This window comes from Botrytis porri (genome assembly GCF_014898465.1).
Source record: "Botrytis porri strain MUCL 3234 chromosome Unknown BPOR_003, whole genome shotgun sequence".
NCBI lineage: Eukaryota > Fungi > Ascomycota > Leotiomycetes > Helotiales > Sclerotiniaceae > Botrytis > Botrytis porri.
This window is the reverse complement of record NW_024066077.1, coordinates 1,329,303-1,347,189: the sequence shown is the minus strand read 5'-3', so window position 1 is coordinate 1,347,189 and position 17,887 is coordinate 1,329,303. Positions and strand designations below refer to the sequence as shown.

General features: G+C 43.1%; 5 protein-coding genes across 5 annotated transcripts; 3 read left to right on the top strand and 2 right to left on the bottom strand.

Moving 5' to 3' along the window:
* Window positions 1-1,315: 1,315 nt before the first annotated feature.
* On the top strand, window positions 1,316-3,415 carry EAF01_002456 (uncharacterized protein; the record flags this gene model as incomplete). Its single annotated transcript, XM_038910708.1, has 9 exons — window positions 1,316-1,450; window positions 1,524-1,616; window positions 1,685-1,754; window positions 1,813-2,211; window positions 2,273-2,441; window positions 2,496-2,606; window positions 2,675-2,939; window positions 3,008-3,168; window positions 3,238-3,415. 9 exons carry the CDS (start codon window positions 1,316-1,318, stop codon window positions 3,413-3,415), a joined length of 1,581 nt encoding a protein of 526 aa, XP_038773630.1.
* Window positions 3,416-5,830: 2,415 nt separating this feature from the next.
* Window positions 5,831-7,586, bottom strand: EAF01_002455 (uncharacterized protein; the record flags this gene model as incomplete). Its single annotated transcript, XM_038910707.1, has 4 exons — window positions 5,831-5,990; window positions 6,070-7,134; window positions 7,188-7,248; window positions 7,340-7,586. The coding sequence occupies 4 exons, from the start codon at window positions 7,584-7,586 to the stop codon at window positions 5,831-5,833; spliced, it is 1,533 nt and encodes a 510-aa protein (XP_038773629.1).
* A 480-nt stretch (window positions 7,587-8,066) lies between these two features.
* Window positions 8,067-9,770, top strand: EAF01_002454 (uncharacterized protein; the record flags this gene model as incomplete). Its single annotated transcript, XM_038910706.1, has 7 exons — window positions 8,067-8,347; window positions 8,458-8,584; window positions 8,647-8,665; window positions 8,732-8,899; window positions 9,037-9,289; window positions 9,363-9,617; window positions 9,692-9,770. 7 exons carry the CDS (start codon window positions 8,067-8,069, stop codon window positions 9,768-9,770), a joined length of 1,182 nt encoding a protein of 393 aa, XP_038773628.1.
* Window positions 9,771-10,793: 1,023 nt separating this feature from the next.
* Window positions 10,794-13,042, bottom strand: EAF01_002453 (uncharacterized protein; the record flags this gene model as incomplete). Its single annotated transcript, XM_038910705.1, has 8 exons — window positions 10,794-10,959; window positions 11,042-11,202; window positions 11,294-11,798; window positions 11,868-11,933; window positions 12,005-12,225; window positions 12,296-12,345; window positions 12,415-12,546; window positions 12,640-13,042. The coding sequence occupies 8 exons, from the start codon at window positions 13,040-13,042 to the stop codon at window positions 10,794-10,796; spliced, it is 1,704 nt and encodes a 567-aa protein (XP_038773627.1).
* Window positions 13,043-14,180: 1,138 nt separating this feature from the next.
* Window positions 14,181-15,916, top strand: EAF01_002452 (uncharacterized protein; the record flags this gene model as incomplete). Its single annotated transcript, XM_038910704.1, has 2 exons — window positions 14,181-14,501; window positions 14,600-15,916. 2 exons carry the CDS (start codon window positions 14,181-14,183, stop codon window positions 15,914-15,916), a joined length of 1,638 nt encoding a protein of 545 aa, XP_038773626.1.
* Window positions 15,917-17,887: the final 1,971 nt, after the last annotated feature.

The following is a 17,887-nucleotide window of genomic DNA, read 5'->3' as shown; positions in this document are numbered from 1 at the left end:
TATATCTATAATGAAACTAAAGAAGTTAATATAAGTCCTCTATATATACGTTATTATTAAGTAGACTTAATAAGGTGTATATACGAAGTATAAGAGTAAAAGAGGTTTGTTTTATTCTATCTGCCCTCTTTATATAAAAAGGGACTTGTTATTTATATATGTATACCTATTCTACTTATATACGGAGTACGTATATAGAGTAAAGCATGACATGTAATGTCACGCCCATAGTCACGTGTTTCAACAGTTATAGTATTATAACTATAAATAACTATCTATACTTATATTAGTTTAATAAATTCAGAGTAAAAGTACTAATAGTTATAGACTTTATCAAACCTAGGAATGTTTTTCTCTAATATAGTGTCTTTACGAAATCTCTACTTTTCGTACTTCTCAAATTCTTTTTTGATTCTTTTATAGATATCATTAAGAATCGATTTAAGATCGGAGTAATTTAAGTCATCGATTCTGTATCCCAGCCTCTTTTTCTATTACTATAACCATGAGTATGGGCTTGCGTTTAGCTATAGAAAATGATTAGATCCATTAGTCCTTTTCCAACGATAGGGCTGATGGTGAAGATGGATTCCGCTTTTCGTATGATCCCTTTAGAACGAACTACAGAGTATGTTCGGACCCGTGATAAGTCTACGCTCAGTTGAGCTAAGCCTGAAAAGTAACAGCACACTTCTTGACCACGTGACTCATCCACGGCGATCTCTTACGGGCCAGTCAGGCAGGATGACCCTTCATCCTAATTTTCCATATGCAATGTAACAATATAGCTTTCCAACAACTATTTGATGTATCCAATCTTTTGCTTGGTATTCCCACCTCATGCGGAGACTATGAAACAGGAAAATTCCACGCGCGGCCAACTGCAAGGGTATAACGACGTGATGTGAGCTTTACCAAGATATAGGTAAAAGTGAGGGCTACGAACAGGGCCCGAAGAGATGTCTAGTCGCTAACCTTAAAGAAAAATTGGAAGCTTCCGATGAAAGTTGCGGGGCCGCAAATACAATCAAGGTAAGTCCGATCCATGTAAATCGAGAACAGAGTGCAGGGACCACACGCATACAAAAGTAGGCGACGGCGACTGGCTGGTTACCTTTCTGGGCTTCGGGCGAACCGGAATGTCCTAATCGGGAATATACCGGTGGACTCGAGGTGGACACCGCGACAATTTAGGTGTCCGAGGCGACTACGAACGGAGTGCCATGCCAGCAGCTAGGTGTAGCACTTGGTAGATATTTATTGTCGGTGTTAGAAACCAATTTATTGCAGATGACATAAATCGGAGAAAGTGAATATGGTCGAGTATAACGTCACAAGCACCACTCTGGAGCCTAAGACCGGTTGGCCTGTCGTCGACCGTCTATTGGGAGGCTATACTAAATCGGAGACGTTGAATGGGCAGATCGTGGCCAGATTCCTTGTGACTATCGTAAGTTCTCTTTGTGCAGCTCATGATTGCGCATCACAAAGCCGTTGGCTAATTTTGGAACTCTCGAATACAGATCCTGTGTAGATTCATCGTCGTGTGGAGCTACAATCTGTGGTTTCATCCTCTTGCCCGGTTCCCAGGGCCATTCTTGGGTCGTTGCTCCCTCGTAAGTCATCTGAAAGCCGGCAGCCTACTACTATGATCTGGGTTCTCACCAGGGAATTCATTCTGCAGTTTTACCGTTTTATCCATACCTCTCGGGGTAGGATCCACTCTGCAGTAGCAGACGCCCACAAGAAATATGGTTCGTTGTTTCATCCCAGATTATGGTCTACTCTAGTACTTCTTACACGGGCTCTTAGGCGATATTGTACGCATTGCGCCAAACGAGCTCTCGTTCGCCAGTGTTGAGTCCTGGAAGGCCATCTACGGCCACCCAACAAGGGGCAAGGAGATTGCGCCAAAGGGACCTTTTTACGAAGTTTTTGCTGCCGGCTTTAACAGCAAATGCGTCGGCAGTGAGCGCGACCCGGACAAGCATTCTTTGATGCGCAAGATGTTGAACCCTGCCTTCTCCCAGCGTGGACTGCTCGAGCAGGAGGAGATAATCTCAGGAACAATTGACAAGTTCGTCCACATTTTGGGAGAGAAAGCGGGTCCCGGCACTAAGGGATTAAACATGACAAAGTGGTATGAAATGAACTCGTTTGACATTCTGGGCGAGATGGCCTTTGGGGAGAGTTTTCACAGTCTGGATACAGGTAAGTCTCTAGGCAAATCTTCTGCGTGGAGAGACAAAACACTGACTCACACCAACGATAGGTATCCCGCACTTCTGGGCAGATGTTGTCCTCGAGCATCTCTACGTAATAACCTTGTTGGACAATTTGCGGCGCATTGGCTGGCTGGCCAAGCTTGCTGGACTGCTTATTCCTGCCTCGATCATCACCAGGAACCAGAACTCGAACTATAGCAGGCAGCAGGTCGAGAAGTGAGTCGAAAAAACGGTCTAGAATCTCGAGCTTTACTGATCAAACATCCTTAGGCGTCTCGGGATCCAAAAATCCCGCAACGATTTCGTTAGTCTGTTGGTTGACAAAGTTCGCGCGGGAGAAGTCTCTAAAGAGGAGATGACGGCTCATGTCTCGACCCTTACGTATGTGATAAGTATTCTCACAATCATCATCTCATAGAACACTGGCTGAAAGATTTTTTATTTGACAGGATCGCTGGTGGGGAGACCGTCGCGACTACGTTGTCCGGCCTGACGTGCTTCCTCGCTCAGAACCCTGACAAGCTTGAGCGGCTCACCAAAGAGATCCGCGCCACGTTTAAGACTTTCGAGGAGATCAATGCAGTCAAGTCTCAGCAAATACCATACCTGCAAGCCGTCATCAACGAGGGTCTCAGACTTTTTCCTCCTGCCTCTGGTGGTGCGCCAAGAGTCTCGCCTGGTTTTGAGCTACATGGCAAATACATTCCCAAGGGAGTAAGTCTCACTGTTTCTGCCGTGTTGTGTTCTATTCAGATTGTTAATCAGTCCTACCGGCACCATAGACCGAGGTCAACGTCAGTCCGTGGTCCATTTCCCATAACCCCAAGTATTTCTCAGACCCCTGGAAATTCAAGCCGGAGCGCTGGTTGGACCCCAACTCAAAGGACATCAAGGATGCCAGTCGTCCGTTCTTGCTTGGCCCCCGAGACTGCCTGGGACGAAAGTAAGTTACCACAGCCCAGTTTGTCCCCCGAGACTTCAAATGATCAATCACTGACGATTTTGCGTGTAGCTTTGCCTTGATGGAGCTGAACCTCGTGCTGGCGAAGCTGCTCTGGTCATATGACATGGAGCTCGTCAACAAGGAGATTAATTTCTTAGAGCAGAGCACAGTGCACGTTCTGTGGTGGAAACCGGGACTGTTTGTCCGGTGGCATAAGCGACAATCTCCTGGCTTTTCTTCTTCTTAGCTTAGAGCTCTATGCCAGGAGAGGCCATACGAGCTTGATAGTGCGGGCGGAGCCGATTGGAAAATCATGTGTTCTTTTTCTCCAAATCGTACTGGCTCTTCTTCTCCCAAGTTTTACTAGAATTAAATGTAGGCAATAGTATCAAAGCGTGCTGGATAGGCGCCAGGGCTGAACTAGAGATGGTGCACTCAGAGATCCACGAAATTAGGTAAAAATGGATTGTTGTAGACCTACAAGGGTATTTGAAGTACATCCTCTATATGGGATATAGGCAACAGAATAAATCCATTACATACCACTCATTTGGTCAGTCAATCTTGTTTGAGGTAGACCGTGTCAACAAGAAGCCGAAGCTGTTTCTGTGCCGCCTGGCGTTAAATTTGGTGACAGTATTTGTTCTCTTTTACAGTCTAGGTGGCGTCCGTTTCCACGCTGAGACGCCACGATGACGCGGGAGTATAAGTCGTTCTTGCTCAGCTTTCTTGAGCGTGCCGCCGAAGTGTTCCCTGAGCTTGTCGGGACATACAGCAGAGCAATTGATTGACAGCGGAAAGAATCTGGAGGGTCTTGGCGACAGAGAAACTGCTCGCAGCAGAATCAAAACATGCTTGACGTGGGTTCCATGCAAACGTCCACCTATACGAGCGTTACCGTTTCCACCACCTCAACATATGTACTAATCGAACAACCAAAACACTAAAGACCACATGAAGAGCTCTATCGTTCTCTTTTGCATCAATGCTTGGTGTTGAAGTGAGGAAGCGGTAGATGTATGATTATATGAAAGCGAGCCAGTAATATTATTGTAATTAGTCTATAATAATCTTATTGTAGCTGATATAAAGAGTATAATATATATACTAGTATATATAATAAGTAATAATACTTTTAACTATATATACTATAAAACAGTAGAAGTTAATAGGATTGTAGAATAAGCCTTTACAAATATTATAGAAATATTACTATGAAAGTAATGCTATTAGTAGAGGAGAAAGAAGAGAAACTCTAGAAAGCTTTTATATAGTATGTAGAGAATATAATAGAATAAATAGAAATCAATTGTCTTTTTCTAAACTATATAGAAAAGAACTATAAATACTAGCTATAGATGATATCACGTAATCTACACACGTTTTTCCGCGTATAATATTAAAAAAAAATAACTATATAAAAGATATATTTAAACATAGAATATTATTATGACTTAGTAGTAGAGGATAGACCGGGTAGTTTTTTAAGATTAAATTCTTTATAGTTCTAAAATTACATATTAATAATTAATCATTTCTTAAAATAAAGATTATGGAAATCTCTATACTATATATACTATATCATTACTAATTATTAAAAGCTTTATATTATTATATTAGTAAATCACTTTTGCTTATTCAGAATATAAGAAGTAAATGTAATTCTTAGAATTATATCTTAAGTAATTTAATTTATTACAACTTTTTATCATTATTTATCATTCAAAGTAATTAAAGAATAAATCTAATATTATCTAATTCTAAAACTATACTCTCAAAACTAGATATTTAAATTTAAAACTTTATAATCTAATAAGAGCTTTTTGATATTCAACTTTATTGAGATCTTGAATTATTTATTATTAATTAAGCTTCTTTATTTTCATTCTCAAAACTTTATTAACTCTAGCTAAAAATACAAAAAGATTAGTATATAAAAATATACTTTGAATATGAGTTCTACATCTTAGAAAATAAATAAAACATTAAATAAATATCGATATATATATATATATATATATAACTGAATTATATTATAAAGAAATATTAATTAGGTAAAAAGTTATAAATATTCAATTTTAGAAAAAGATTAATACTCAAATTCAATAAAACAAACTTTAAAATTAATACAATTCTAATAATTTTTTTCTAATAAATATATATTATAATAAACACTATGAAAAATTGAATTATGATTTAAAAACTTATTAAAACAACATAATAGACCCTAGATTATTAGATTTTTAATAGTTTTTATTAATTATTATATTTAAATTCATATTCTTTAATAATTATTGAATCAATTAAGGTGAAAGTAGTTCATATAATGAGATAGCTCATATGATAAAAACCACGTTATAAATACTAATATATACTATCAAAGTGCGGTATAATTGAGATATAGAAAAAACTAATTAAAACACTGACCAACAATATTAACAACTTCGAGATAAGTCAATTAATATCTCATGAATATTGTACGGTAAGTAGCGAAGGCCAAAAAGCTCTCTAGCTCATTTATACACAGTATAATCATCACTATCACCTTGATACTCACTGAAGGCCAGAAGTTCTGGATCAAACAACGCAAATCTATTCTTTTTCAGTTTCTAACTATACTATCTATATCCTATATTTCCTTGCATTCTTGATCAATCATCTACTATGACGCAAACGAGTCAACTTTGACTCTGACATGCTTCTTGATCATAGCGTTGCCGCAGTCGGTCCAGTCCGTAGATTTCTCGTCCGTCTCGAACAGGCTCATGTTCAGCGCGGTGAAGAAGTTAGAGAAGGTGAGGTAGGTCTCCATCCAAGCGACGCTATAGAGGGTAACAGGTTAGCAGCTGCATGGAGGGCAACTCCAAAAAGGAGCAAGAAATAAAACAGAGGGAATCTTACTTGAGACCGATGCAAGCACGGGAGCCCTTGCCAAAGACGACGAGGTAGTGGTCCAGGTTCTCGTTAGCCAACCACCGCTCGGGGATAAACTGTTCGGGGTTGGGGAAGATATCAGGGTTATTGTGAACAGAGAAGATGGAACTGGAAACAGAGGTTCCTGCAGGCAGGTAATGACCCTTCCACGTCATGCCACCCGCAGGCACAAGACGGGGAAGGATACCTGGTACCGGCGAAGACAAGCGGAGAGACTCCTTGATGCAGGCGTTCAAGTATGGAAGAGATCGGACAGTCTTGTACTCGTACAGGCCTTGGTCGTTCTTGGGGATGGGTTTGAGCTCGTCACGGAGCTTCTGGAGCTTGGCCGGCTGGCTCAGCAGGTAATAGGTGCCCATGCTCATGGTGTGGCTGGTAGTATGGGTCCCGGCAAAAGCGAACGAGTAGGTTTCATCCTCGACGGCTTGGTGGGTGAGGGGCCTCCCGCCGTCCTCGGGGCGTAGCAGGAGATCGATGACGGTCTTGCGACCATCCTGGGCCTTCTCCACGCCGACCTCATGCTCCCTAGCGCGATCACGTATCCATTGGTTGATGCTGGCGCGAAACTCAAACTCACCGGGGATCAGCTTCATGGCAATGTTCTTGGGGATGTTCAGCGCCATCCAAATGAGGATGGGGAAGTGCTTCAAGAGGAAAAAATTCTCTGAGAACGTGCGCAGGGTGGCAAGGAACGGTGGCTCCTCCTCTTCCTTGGCGTCGATGAAGTTGAGCGTTCGGTCGCACAGGACTTGCATGATGGTATCAATCGTGATGCCGGTGTAGAGACGCTGGATGTCCAGGACTTTGTTCGCATCGTGGTGCTCGTGGGCCTTGCTGAGTGCGTTCTGGACGACCTTCAGGACGAGATGAGAAAGCGCTTCCATGGACTTGGCAGAGAACAAGTCGTTGATGAGCTTTCTCCGGCGCTTGTGGTATTCGACATCGACAATGGCAGGGAGCGCCTCGGGAATACCTCCAGCTGCCTGGAAAAATGCAGGATCCTTCATGTACTTGGACCCAGACGAGTAGACCCTGAGATTGTAAGTCAGCTGGGGAGGAATGGATCAACTAGCGGTAAGAATTACTCGTGGAAGAAGTCAGGATCACTGACGTGAACCCGATCTGGGCTGGCTCTGAGGACAGGTCCTATTGACATGGAATCAGTACATGCATATCATGCCAGCTATGATATATCTTGGGGCGGGACCCCGAGCGTCATAGTATGAAGGGTACCAACCATATTTCTCGTGGAGCGCGGCATAATTCTTGACATACATGCCACCCAGAATTATGTCTTGATAGAACTCATACCAGTACGTCGTCCGTGCTAGGAATGGTCCGGGAATCTTGGCCAGAGGATGGAAGTAGAGCCGTCTCACGACCAGCTGGACAGAATAGAGAGCAAAAGATGCGAGTATAAGAGCGGCCCATGCCAGGGAACTTTGAGGGAGGAAGTTGTTAATAACATCAGAAAGGAGACCCATCGTCAAGAGCGTGCTTAGCACTTGCACTAAATGTCGACGTCGGAGAATCACACCGGACAATGAAGATTTAGAAAGGAAGTGAGGCAAGTCAGGACTTTAATGGAGGAGTATGATGTAGATCTCAAGTTATCTGAATGGATTATAGGAGCACGGAAGCACACACGGGAATTGCCCGTTGTGGCCACCCGCGGATTGCTAGTCTTGATTAGGCGCGTCCGGGGTGTGTTCTTATCAGGGCGAGTGGGTATTTGTTACGTTAAGGCTTATTTGAGGCTTATAGTCGGCAATTACTCCTTTAGGCAATACATGCAGAGAACAGACATTTTGTTGCCCCGTATGGATACTATAACACGGCTGCTCCCGTTTAGGGCCCATCATCTAGAATCCACGTGCAGTCTTTAATACGCTGAAATATTATTCTATCACGGTCATTCGAGCTCCATCAGACTAGATTACGAAGTAAACTCTGCAGTATCCAAAATGGCGACACCAGCACTTGAACCCCAGCTACACGACGCCGACATGGCCTCCAGCGATATGAGCAGCAACAGCACGGATTCCGGCTACGACACTCACTCCACACCACCGCCAGAGAAACCAGAGAAACCAGACACCCAAAAATTGGAGCAGCAGCAGCATGTTGCGAAACGGCCGCCATTCGTTCGTGTTCCGGACCTGTTTGGTTCTATCATGGCAACTAAACCTATCGTCAATCCAAATTACTTCGCAGCCAAGGCCAGGGGAGATCGATGGATTGCGAGGTAGGCAAAGAATGGCAGGGGCTGACAATGAAGACGTTGTCTCACGTCTTGGAATCACTTCACTTGCAAAGAGAATTTAAGCTGACGTGCTGTCTCGTTACGCCATGTAGAGTCATGAATTTCAACAAGGCCGTGGCAGCAAGAAATTCCAAGGTTGATTTGTGCTTTTTGGCCTCTATCTGGGCGCCAGATGCATCCGAGGACCGGCTAGTCATGATGTTGGACTGGAACCATTGGGTTTGTTTCCCCTCTCTTATCAGTCCGTAACTCCCGAGGCTAATTCGTGACTTCACGCACAGGTATTTCTCTTCGACGATCGTACGTTGCTCTTGGTCATTAGACGAGCCATCCCCCAAAATTACTAATGTATTGCGCCCCACATAGAATTCGATGAAGGGCACCTGAAGGAAGATCCCGCCGCCGCAGCGGAGGAGGTGAAGCAGACCATTGCCATCATGGGTGGTAATGCACCACTGTACACTCCCGAGTCGAATCCCCTCCGATATGTCTTCCAGGAATGTTGGGAGCGGTTAAAATCTGTGTCTAGTCAAGGTTCGTTCTCCACTAACTAAGCGACTCTTCTGCTTCTTTCTTTTCCACCTCTCTTTTGTAATAATGGACGTCTTATTCACACGAGTCTCTGGCACGGCTCGACGAACAAGTCTGTATGATGTTGACTGTAGCCCCAGAGATGCAACAGCGGTGGATAGACCAGCACAAACGCTATTTTGATCAGCTTCTCGTACAGGTCGACCAACAAGTCGGCGGCCAAAACTTCACACGCGATGTCGAAACGTACATGGACCTGCGAAGAGGCACGATCGGTGTGTACCCGGCGATCAACCTTGGCGAGTACGGCGCAGGTGTCAATCTGCCGCAGCACGTTTACGACCACCCCAGTTTGCAGGAATGCATGAAAATCTCAGCTGACTTGGTCATACTGTAAGAAAATTTGACAATACTACTCCAGTTCCTTTGTCAAAGGTTATGTACTGATACCCAGTCCTATCCTCAGGGTGAATGATGTTTTGTCTTACCGCAAAGACCTGGAGTTGGGCGTAGATCACAACCTCATGTCACTACTCATGGAAAGGGATAACCTGAGCGCCCAGCAGGCTGTTGACAAGATTGGCGACATGGTCAACGATTGCTACAGGCGGTGGTATCTCGCTCTGGCCGAGCTTCCGTCCTATGGCGAGAAGATCGACCACCAGGTCATGAAGTTTGTGGAGATTTGCAGGGCAGTGGCTCAGGGCAATCTATATTGGAGGCAAGTCGATTCCGCTGTGGATCCTGTCCCACAGCAGCGAAGCCAAATGGAAGTCAAGCTAACAGAAGTAATAGCTTCCAAACAGGTCGTTACCTGGGTCCTGAGGGCCATGATGTCCATGAAACAGGTATCATGTACCTTCCCCCCGCTTAAGACCTGCTCTTGGCATGAGGGGGGGAACAGGAGAGGGAAAGGTGGCTACCTCCTATGAAGGAGTGGACGGGGCACAGGGAAATGTGGTTCTGTCAAGTTTGTAACTTTATATTTTTACGTTGACACACAAGATGCTAGGAGACGTCTTATGTATATCTGGTACTCAGTTTAGGAAATGCTTATACTATGCTATTATGAATTCTCGTTGTGACTATAATCCACATGTCCTTACACACCTCTGAGCTACTTAGCCAATACAAATCTTTTCAAGCCCTATTACTACTATCTAGAAGCTTTATTCGATCCTTATCGTGAGACCTATTACTATCACTATTATAGTTCGGGTCCTAAACCTATTTCTTTTCCGCCTCAAGTATAAATTTGGAGTGAATATGGTTGACATGTAGTAACTACGACACCTTCAGAAACTACTCATTATGAACGCGAATACCTCCAGGATGATCAGGAAAATGAACTGACTTGTCAACTAGACACCAAGCTTCCGGCCATGTCTTCGGCTAATTCATCGTGTTTGGAACTAGGATGATACTAACCCATTACGCTCCTGCTGCGTTTTTGCTTGCGAAGGTAAAAAAAGAGCTTCCTGAGCTCGTTGATTGTAAAGTCTGATAATAGCCTTGACGGGGTCGAAAAGAATTCACCCGAGGACCTTCCATTTAACTTTTCGGTGTCCGTTACTGTCTACTTACGGCTTCGTGAGTTGAGAAACGGCTGCGCCTCAGGTCAATATGAATCACATGAGCTACCATAAATTTGATTGACAGCGATTTACAAGTAAACTAACTAATCAAAGATAACAGAAAAAGTAGGTAAATCAACAACTTCGAGGACGCATGCCAAGAAACCTTGGACGATGTACCGGTATAATTTTAAAGCGACGCGATGTCAATTCAATGCGACTTAATTATTTACGGTAACGTAAGTCTACATAGAAACGTTGCCGATGACCCAATTAGTGAATGGACCTCTAGTTGCAACATGAACCCTTGTCATCGGGAGGTCTCACTCAACAGTGACGCGAATATCCTTCGCATCCGCCCTAGGAAAACCCATGATGTAGTCACGCGCAATCTTGATATCAGACTCGCCTGCATCATGAAGGACAAGCTTAGGGCCGCCAGGGCGGAATAGTATTGCGCTGGCAAGATACAACTCTGCCCAGGCGAGGCTAAAGCGTTTAGAAATCTTGTTAGCGATTGCCCTTCATCAAAAACAGTACGCTCGATGGCAGGCGAGCATGTTAAGCTTACTTGACTCCAAGGCAACTCCGCGAGCCCTTAGTGAAGGGAACAAAGTTGCGATCCATTTGCTTGTTGTACTCTCCGATCCAGCGTTCGGGCTTGAAGGCCTCGGGCTCGGGAAAAACGTTCGGGTCAAAGTGCATTGCGTAGATGGACATGCCAACCGGAGTCTGGTTTTTATTAGCTTATGTTAGTTCACATCTTCGGGAAAGAGTTCAAGAGCACTGCGAAATGCGTTAAGACAAAAATGATGCGGCAAACCTTTTTGGGGATGACCCATTGGTGGAACTGAATATCTTCGTCCGGCGAGCAGCGTGCAAGGTTTCCAACGAGCCCATTCAACCGGAGCGCCTCTTTAACGCAGCCTCTGAGATATGGCAGCTTTTCCAGCTCCGCCCAGGCAGGTACCTTGTTGGGGTAGCCCTTGAAAACAGGCTGCAGCTCTGCTCTCAGCCGCTTCTCGATCTGCGGATTTCGAAGAACGTAGAAAACGACGAAGGTTAGGGTATGCGCACCTGCCAGTGTTCCGGCGAGCAGCAGTATCATAGACTCAGCACGCAAGCGATCGATAGACTTCTCAGACTCCGGTACATTAGATGAAAGAAGGTGGTGGAAAACTGAAACGCCGGTCAGGTCCTTCTTGGACGTGGCAATTTGGGATTTTATCTTTTCGATGTTCCGCTGGCCGGCCTTACCCAGCATCATGTTCGAGATGCCTTTGGGATAGACGCTGTTCATGATTGAGGTAGGTAGAGACTGCAGGAATCTGAGGTTTTCAATTTATAAGCACGTACTTATGAAAGGGCTCCGTCCCATGCGTAAAAGCAATGCTTACTTGTTAATCCATGGAAAGCATCGGAATAGGGGCGCAATAGTGGTGGACTTGATCATAAGGTCCTTCCTGAAACCTCTAATTTAGTCTCCGAATCTACATCATCATTTTCGTTACTTCGAGAGATGCCCTTCACTTACCAAGCAGGAGTGAACTCCGGATCGTCCAGCAGACCAGCTTCCATACCGCTAGACACTCGACCAATAATATCACCGGTCAATGCGCAGAGCATATGGTCCAGTTGGATGATAGAACCAGACCTCTTGAGACCCACGAGTCTGTCGTCCATCTTCATGACACGCTCGGCAATCCCAGACTCAATGCGAGTGATGCCTTGGCGAGAGAAGAATGGTTCCAGATGCTATGAGTCAACAACGTTAGATACTGGGCTTGTCCCCACGGTCATAAAGTGCTTTTGGGGCTCTGCGTACCTTTCTCCGCGTACGGTGAAGGTCGTGGGAGACTGACAAGTGATGCGAGTCTATTCGCAAAACATGTGTTAGCCTACAACTCTTCGGCGAGTGTATCTGCACCAAGCTAGAAAGCGTACCTTCAAATCCGTTTCCCTCTCTACCCCTAGGCCACATGTCTGTCTTGCGAGTTGAGGCTGTGACGTATAGCTGATCGTAAAACGCCGGATCGCGGACTGACAGTTCCCAAGGACTGGTGCGCACAATGGGGCCTGCAAAGCCAGATGCTGTCAGTTGTCAAAGATACCATGAAATTGAGTTTTAGAGACTTGGTGCTCTAAGAACGGCACTTGGGAGTTGCTTGCCATATTTCTCATGCATCTTGCGGACTTCGTTTCCCCATTGTCCGCCCTTCACAATGTAGCAGTAGAACTCGTACCATTCGCACGCAGCGCAGATCTTGTAACCGGGAAACTTCGCCAAAGGATGTAGATACAAGCGGTAGAATACCAATAAGAACACATAAGCAAAGTATAACCCGAGGACGATAGAGGTTATCGCGGTGATGTCTGTCCTGTCAATGTCTCCGAATCTGGCCTCAGCCACCTTGGTTCCGATTGACTGAGCATTCTGCCATGCCTTACTCTTGGCGGCTAGCACAAAGGGAGTGGCTCTTTCGATTCCATGTTGGAGGAGTACGTTGGACTTCTGCCACGTGAACAGCGCCGTTTTAGTGACCAGGTCCAAGGTCGGGTTGCTCTTCTCCATGTTGACGTCCTCGACTCTTAGAGTTGTGTTGAGAAATGGGAAAGACACGCAAGGAACCTAGGAACCAGAAATACAGTCGTGATCTCATGTGAGGGAGATTCTCCGGTATACTAAATATACTTTGAGTGAAGGGGTTGTTTGAATGTGGGGCACACAGAGAGTGCCTAATAAGGCCTGTCGAGATGGACTCTAGTCTCGTACTAGGCATGACAGTTCCTAGTTTGAATTGATATGGTCTGTTAGCTGCTTTCGATCTCGACAAGGAACTAATCAAGCTTTGGGTATACTACTTGTGATAGGTGCCGAGGCAATCGGTGATGGCCATGCTGGGAAATGTACATGGACACTTGAGGCTCCTAACCCGTCGGACATGCTCAAAATGGAATTCCCCTTTAGGTAATTTGGCTGGGCGGCAAGCCAAGCCTATATGAATGTCGGATAAGTAATAATAAGTATTGTACGGCATCCGAAGAGACTCACTAGCGCCTGTAGGGGTTACTCCAAGGATATTTTTGGCCAGAATCGTTAGTAGTCATGCCGCTTTGATCAATCTTACTCGCTATCAGTAAGGAAAGCAAAATATGAGTACGGATTAACTCGACTATCAAATTTATTATCAACATCAACTTCATTATGTGCATCCGTAGTAATCGTAATATGGATATCGTAGATCTGCTTAGAGAATTTTCTCTTTTGAGTTCGTTTTCTCTCTCTCCAATAATTCTTCCTTCTTCTTCTCCACTCGTACCCATACCTCCGTATCGAGAAATATCATGTGACCAGCGAATCGAAGTATATACTTTATATAATACCGGTATCAAATAGAGTGACATTCGTTAATCTTTCCTCAATTAGGGTATCGATTCGAGCTATAGGCAGATTGAGTATACTTGCTTGATATATACAATACCCTAAAAGCGTTCTAGCCGGCTGCCTGTTATAATGACTGGCCAGATCGAGACGATTCTTATATTTATTACTTTATCCAAACAGACTTGATGAATAGTATATTAGAAGGTTTCGCTCATACTAGGCTGGGAAGATTTATAGAGCCAATTGCACGTCTGGTTTGTTCTAACGATATTATATCTTAGAGAGGTTCCGGTACCAACAAAGGGCTGCCATTGTACTGTACAAGATGGCGACAATACCGCTTTTCTTCTCACTGGTACTGATCTTGCGGCTGTATCAAGCCTCTAGGCTTGAAAAGCACCAAGAGGGTAAAGGTGAAAACACCGTTGCCGCGGAAGACCTAGTGTCAGAAACCGACAATCCGCAAAGTGATGACGAGGTCTTGCCCGTACATTTCATAGATCAGGCTGCCATTGTACGTACATCTATTATCAACTATACTTTTCGCTACAACGACGTTCTCGACGCAGCAAAGCTTCATAGAGGTCTACTCCAGCTGTTGCAGATCCCGGGATGGAACAAGCTTGGAGGCCGGTTCCGAGCCACTGTAAGTGACCACGTCCATCTATCCACGGCTGAACTCCAAGGGGGACAGATTGCACTGAACCAAGGGCGCTCGCTAAGGGTTGATGCTTTTTTTTGCAGAAAAACGGAAAACTTGAGATTCATGTACCCAGAAGCTTCAGCAAAACCCGCCCTGGAGTGAAGTTTTCTCACGTCGACTGCTCCGATACCAAAATCGACTCCCACGGTCTGGCATCCCAACTACCCAGACCCACGGGGTCTACACCATCCGTACAGGATGGCTGCCACGCGTTCCGGTCATTTGCTTTGCCCCCTGATCTCCCCAACAATATCGAGCATTACTGGAAGAACGACCAGCCGATGTTATGTCTGCACATAACATCCTTCGCGGACGCCACACTGGTTGGCTTGACCTTTCCGCACTCTCTCACTGACGCCATGGGCACATCGGAGTTTCTCAAGGCGTGGTCCAATGTCGTGGCTGGCAAGAGCAGCTTCGTGAAACCCCTTCAGGGAACTCAGGTCGATGTGATTGGCGATGTTGGGACGAACCTTGACAAGAAAGCTTCGCAGGGTGAATTCGTCCTGGAAGGCCGACAAACCCGAGGGTTCTCCTTACTATCCTTTATTGCTCGCTACATGTGGGATGTCGCGACTCGTCGATCCATTCGGACGCAGCACATCTACCTGCCTGCCAAGTACATGTCGTATCTCCGCCAGGGTGTCGAGGAGGAGCTGAAGAGGGAAAATGGCGGCGTGGTCCCATTTGTTAGCGACGGCGACCTCATCACCGCCTGGGGCGCTCGCATGGTCATGTCATCGAGCCCATGGAAGAACTGCAGTGCCGTGATTTGCAACGTCTTCGACCTCCGCGGGCGTCTCAAGAACACATTTGCTCGCGGGGGCACATACCTCCAGAATCTGATCCTACCGGCAACAACCGTCTTATCAAAGGAAGAAGCGGCCACCGCCACGACTGCCCACATCGCTCTGGGCCTGCGGAAGGCCATCGTAGAGCAGACTGATGATGTACAGACTCGGCGACTCATGCGTATCGCACGTCGGTGGTTCGCGAGCATGGGCACGATGCCCTTATTCGCAAAGTGGGACTCGCGAGTCGTCGCATGCACGAACTGGTCAAAGGCCAAATTTCTGGACGCAGCTGATTTCGGCCCCAACGCTTTGATTGCGGGCGGTATGGGCAATCACAGATCCAGCAGTACGAGGAAGGCTGCAATACATACGGAACCGGCACAGGCACAGGCACAACCAGGTAGACCAGTCATGTACTGGGGCACGACCCTGAGCGTTACTGACAAACCCCGCGACACCTTCGTGATCTACGGCAAAGACGCAGTTAGTAACTACTGGGTCCACGCTTACTTGAGGGAGGAAACGTGGAGCTTGATCCAGAAAGAACTCGACTCGTTTAGATAAGGTGGCTGTAGCTGTTGGGCAGCAAAGGCAGATAGGTGGGTGATGAAGGAGAAGCTGCAACAGTTAAGTCACATTACTTTTGAGAATACAGGAAAGCGAGCTTGGAACCAAAGAGCTGGCGAAAGTTGCGGTCTACTTTACTATACTCAAGATTGGTAGTTGATATAATGTGTTGGTGACTTCCCGAGTCAGCAGAATTCGCTGCTGGTGAAGTAGGCGATGTTTGTTCCGGTGCACAGACAAACATTTGAAATTCATAAATGGATTACGTCCATTAGCCAATAGACTAGTTCATTGCCCAATCAACCCAGTTTCTAGCTGGACTAGTCTATTGATCAATGAACGAAGTAGACGCTAAAATGTGAAGTTATTTATAAATAGATATAGTTTATTTGTTGATACTATCAAGTAGATCGTACACACTATATAAATGTATATTTTATTTAGTTCATAATTCTTATCTTATCTATATTATAGTCTCTTATAACCCCACTAATTGTCAGGGCGTGGATCCGGTATTCACTCTGATAGGGTATCTTTTTAGATTATCAATAACTTTTCTAGAGAGGTTAATATGATTTATCATCGAGTAGGCTACTTTAAATACATATAAAATTCGTCTGTGTGTAATCGTGCACTTTCTTCATTTAATAATATATTTCTTCAAAATTTGAAATCATAAAATTTGATTATATGAATATTATAAAAATTTAATTATTTATTAAAAATTTAAGTTTATATAGTAGTTATTATAGAAATAGTTTCTTTTGTAACGAAAATCGTAATAATATTTACTTTTATAGAATATAATAGAAGTTTTCATACAAAAACTAAAAAAAATTATAAGAGATTTCTTTTTATTGATAAATCTTTTTTCTTTTTTCAAAAATTCATGATTAACCATTAAAATATAAATATTAAAAAAAAGACTAATTTTAAAGTATTTTAAAGTAACCTACTTAGTAATATAGCCCACTCGATAATAAACCATGTTAAGAATAAGTTTAAAAGTATAATTCAAGATGATAGATATGAATGTAAAAAACCGACTTTCTTTTCATAAATATAATAAAATATAACTCTATTTGAATAATTCTGATTATAAAGTATTAAGTCAAACTGATTATAATCTTAAAGTCTTTACTAAAGATAAATATATTCTTATAGATAATTATTATTATAAACTAGAAGTTAAATAATGAAAATCTTGATATATTATATTATGAAATGAAATTAATTGAAATCATTTTTTAATAAACTTAAAATCTTTATAAAAAGCTTTTTATAAGTTATAAATATAAATAAAATATATTTTTAATTCTACATAATACTTTATAAATCAATAAGCTTAAAACTCTTTAATCTTTCTCATACTCTACATTTCAAACGTATAGTTTACTATATTTTTATTTCTATTTAATTTAGATGAAAATTCTTTATTATTTATATCAAATATTGATTTAAATAAACATCTTCTCTTTTAATATATTCAAATTATAACTTTTCAATCGTTTTTTAGTTGTAGTAAAATTACTTCGAATTCTATTACTTAATATAAATTAAAATATAGAATAAAGCTAAGCTATCTTTCGAACTATTAATTTTCTCTTTAATTTAATAGTCTATATAATTAAGATTATATTTACTACTTTAAAATGAATTTCTATAATTAATTATAAAGAAAACGTATAATAAGTATAGAATAATAATTCGAGATAAAAGTAATCAGCCTACTAATATAGTCTACCTACTTATAAACTACGTTTAATAATTCTTTAATATATATATATATATATCTTAGTAAAGCAATATCTTAGCTAATCTCAATATAAAGTATAGTATAATATGCGATATGAGCCTTCTATTTAAGATATTCAAATAGAATTCTTAATAATTAGATTTGATAATGAAGAAGTTTGAATTAGGAATATTTAAAAGAAAGTAAATATTAATTGAAATAAATGAAAATAA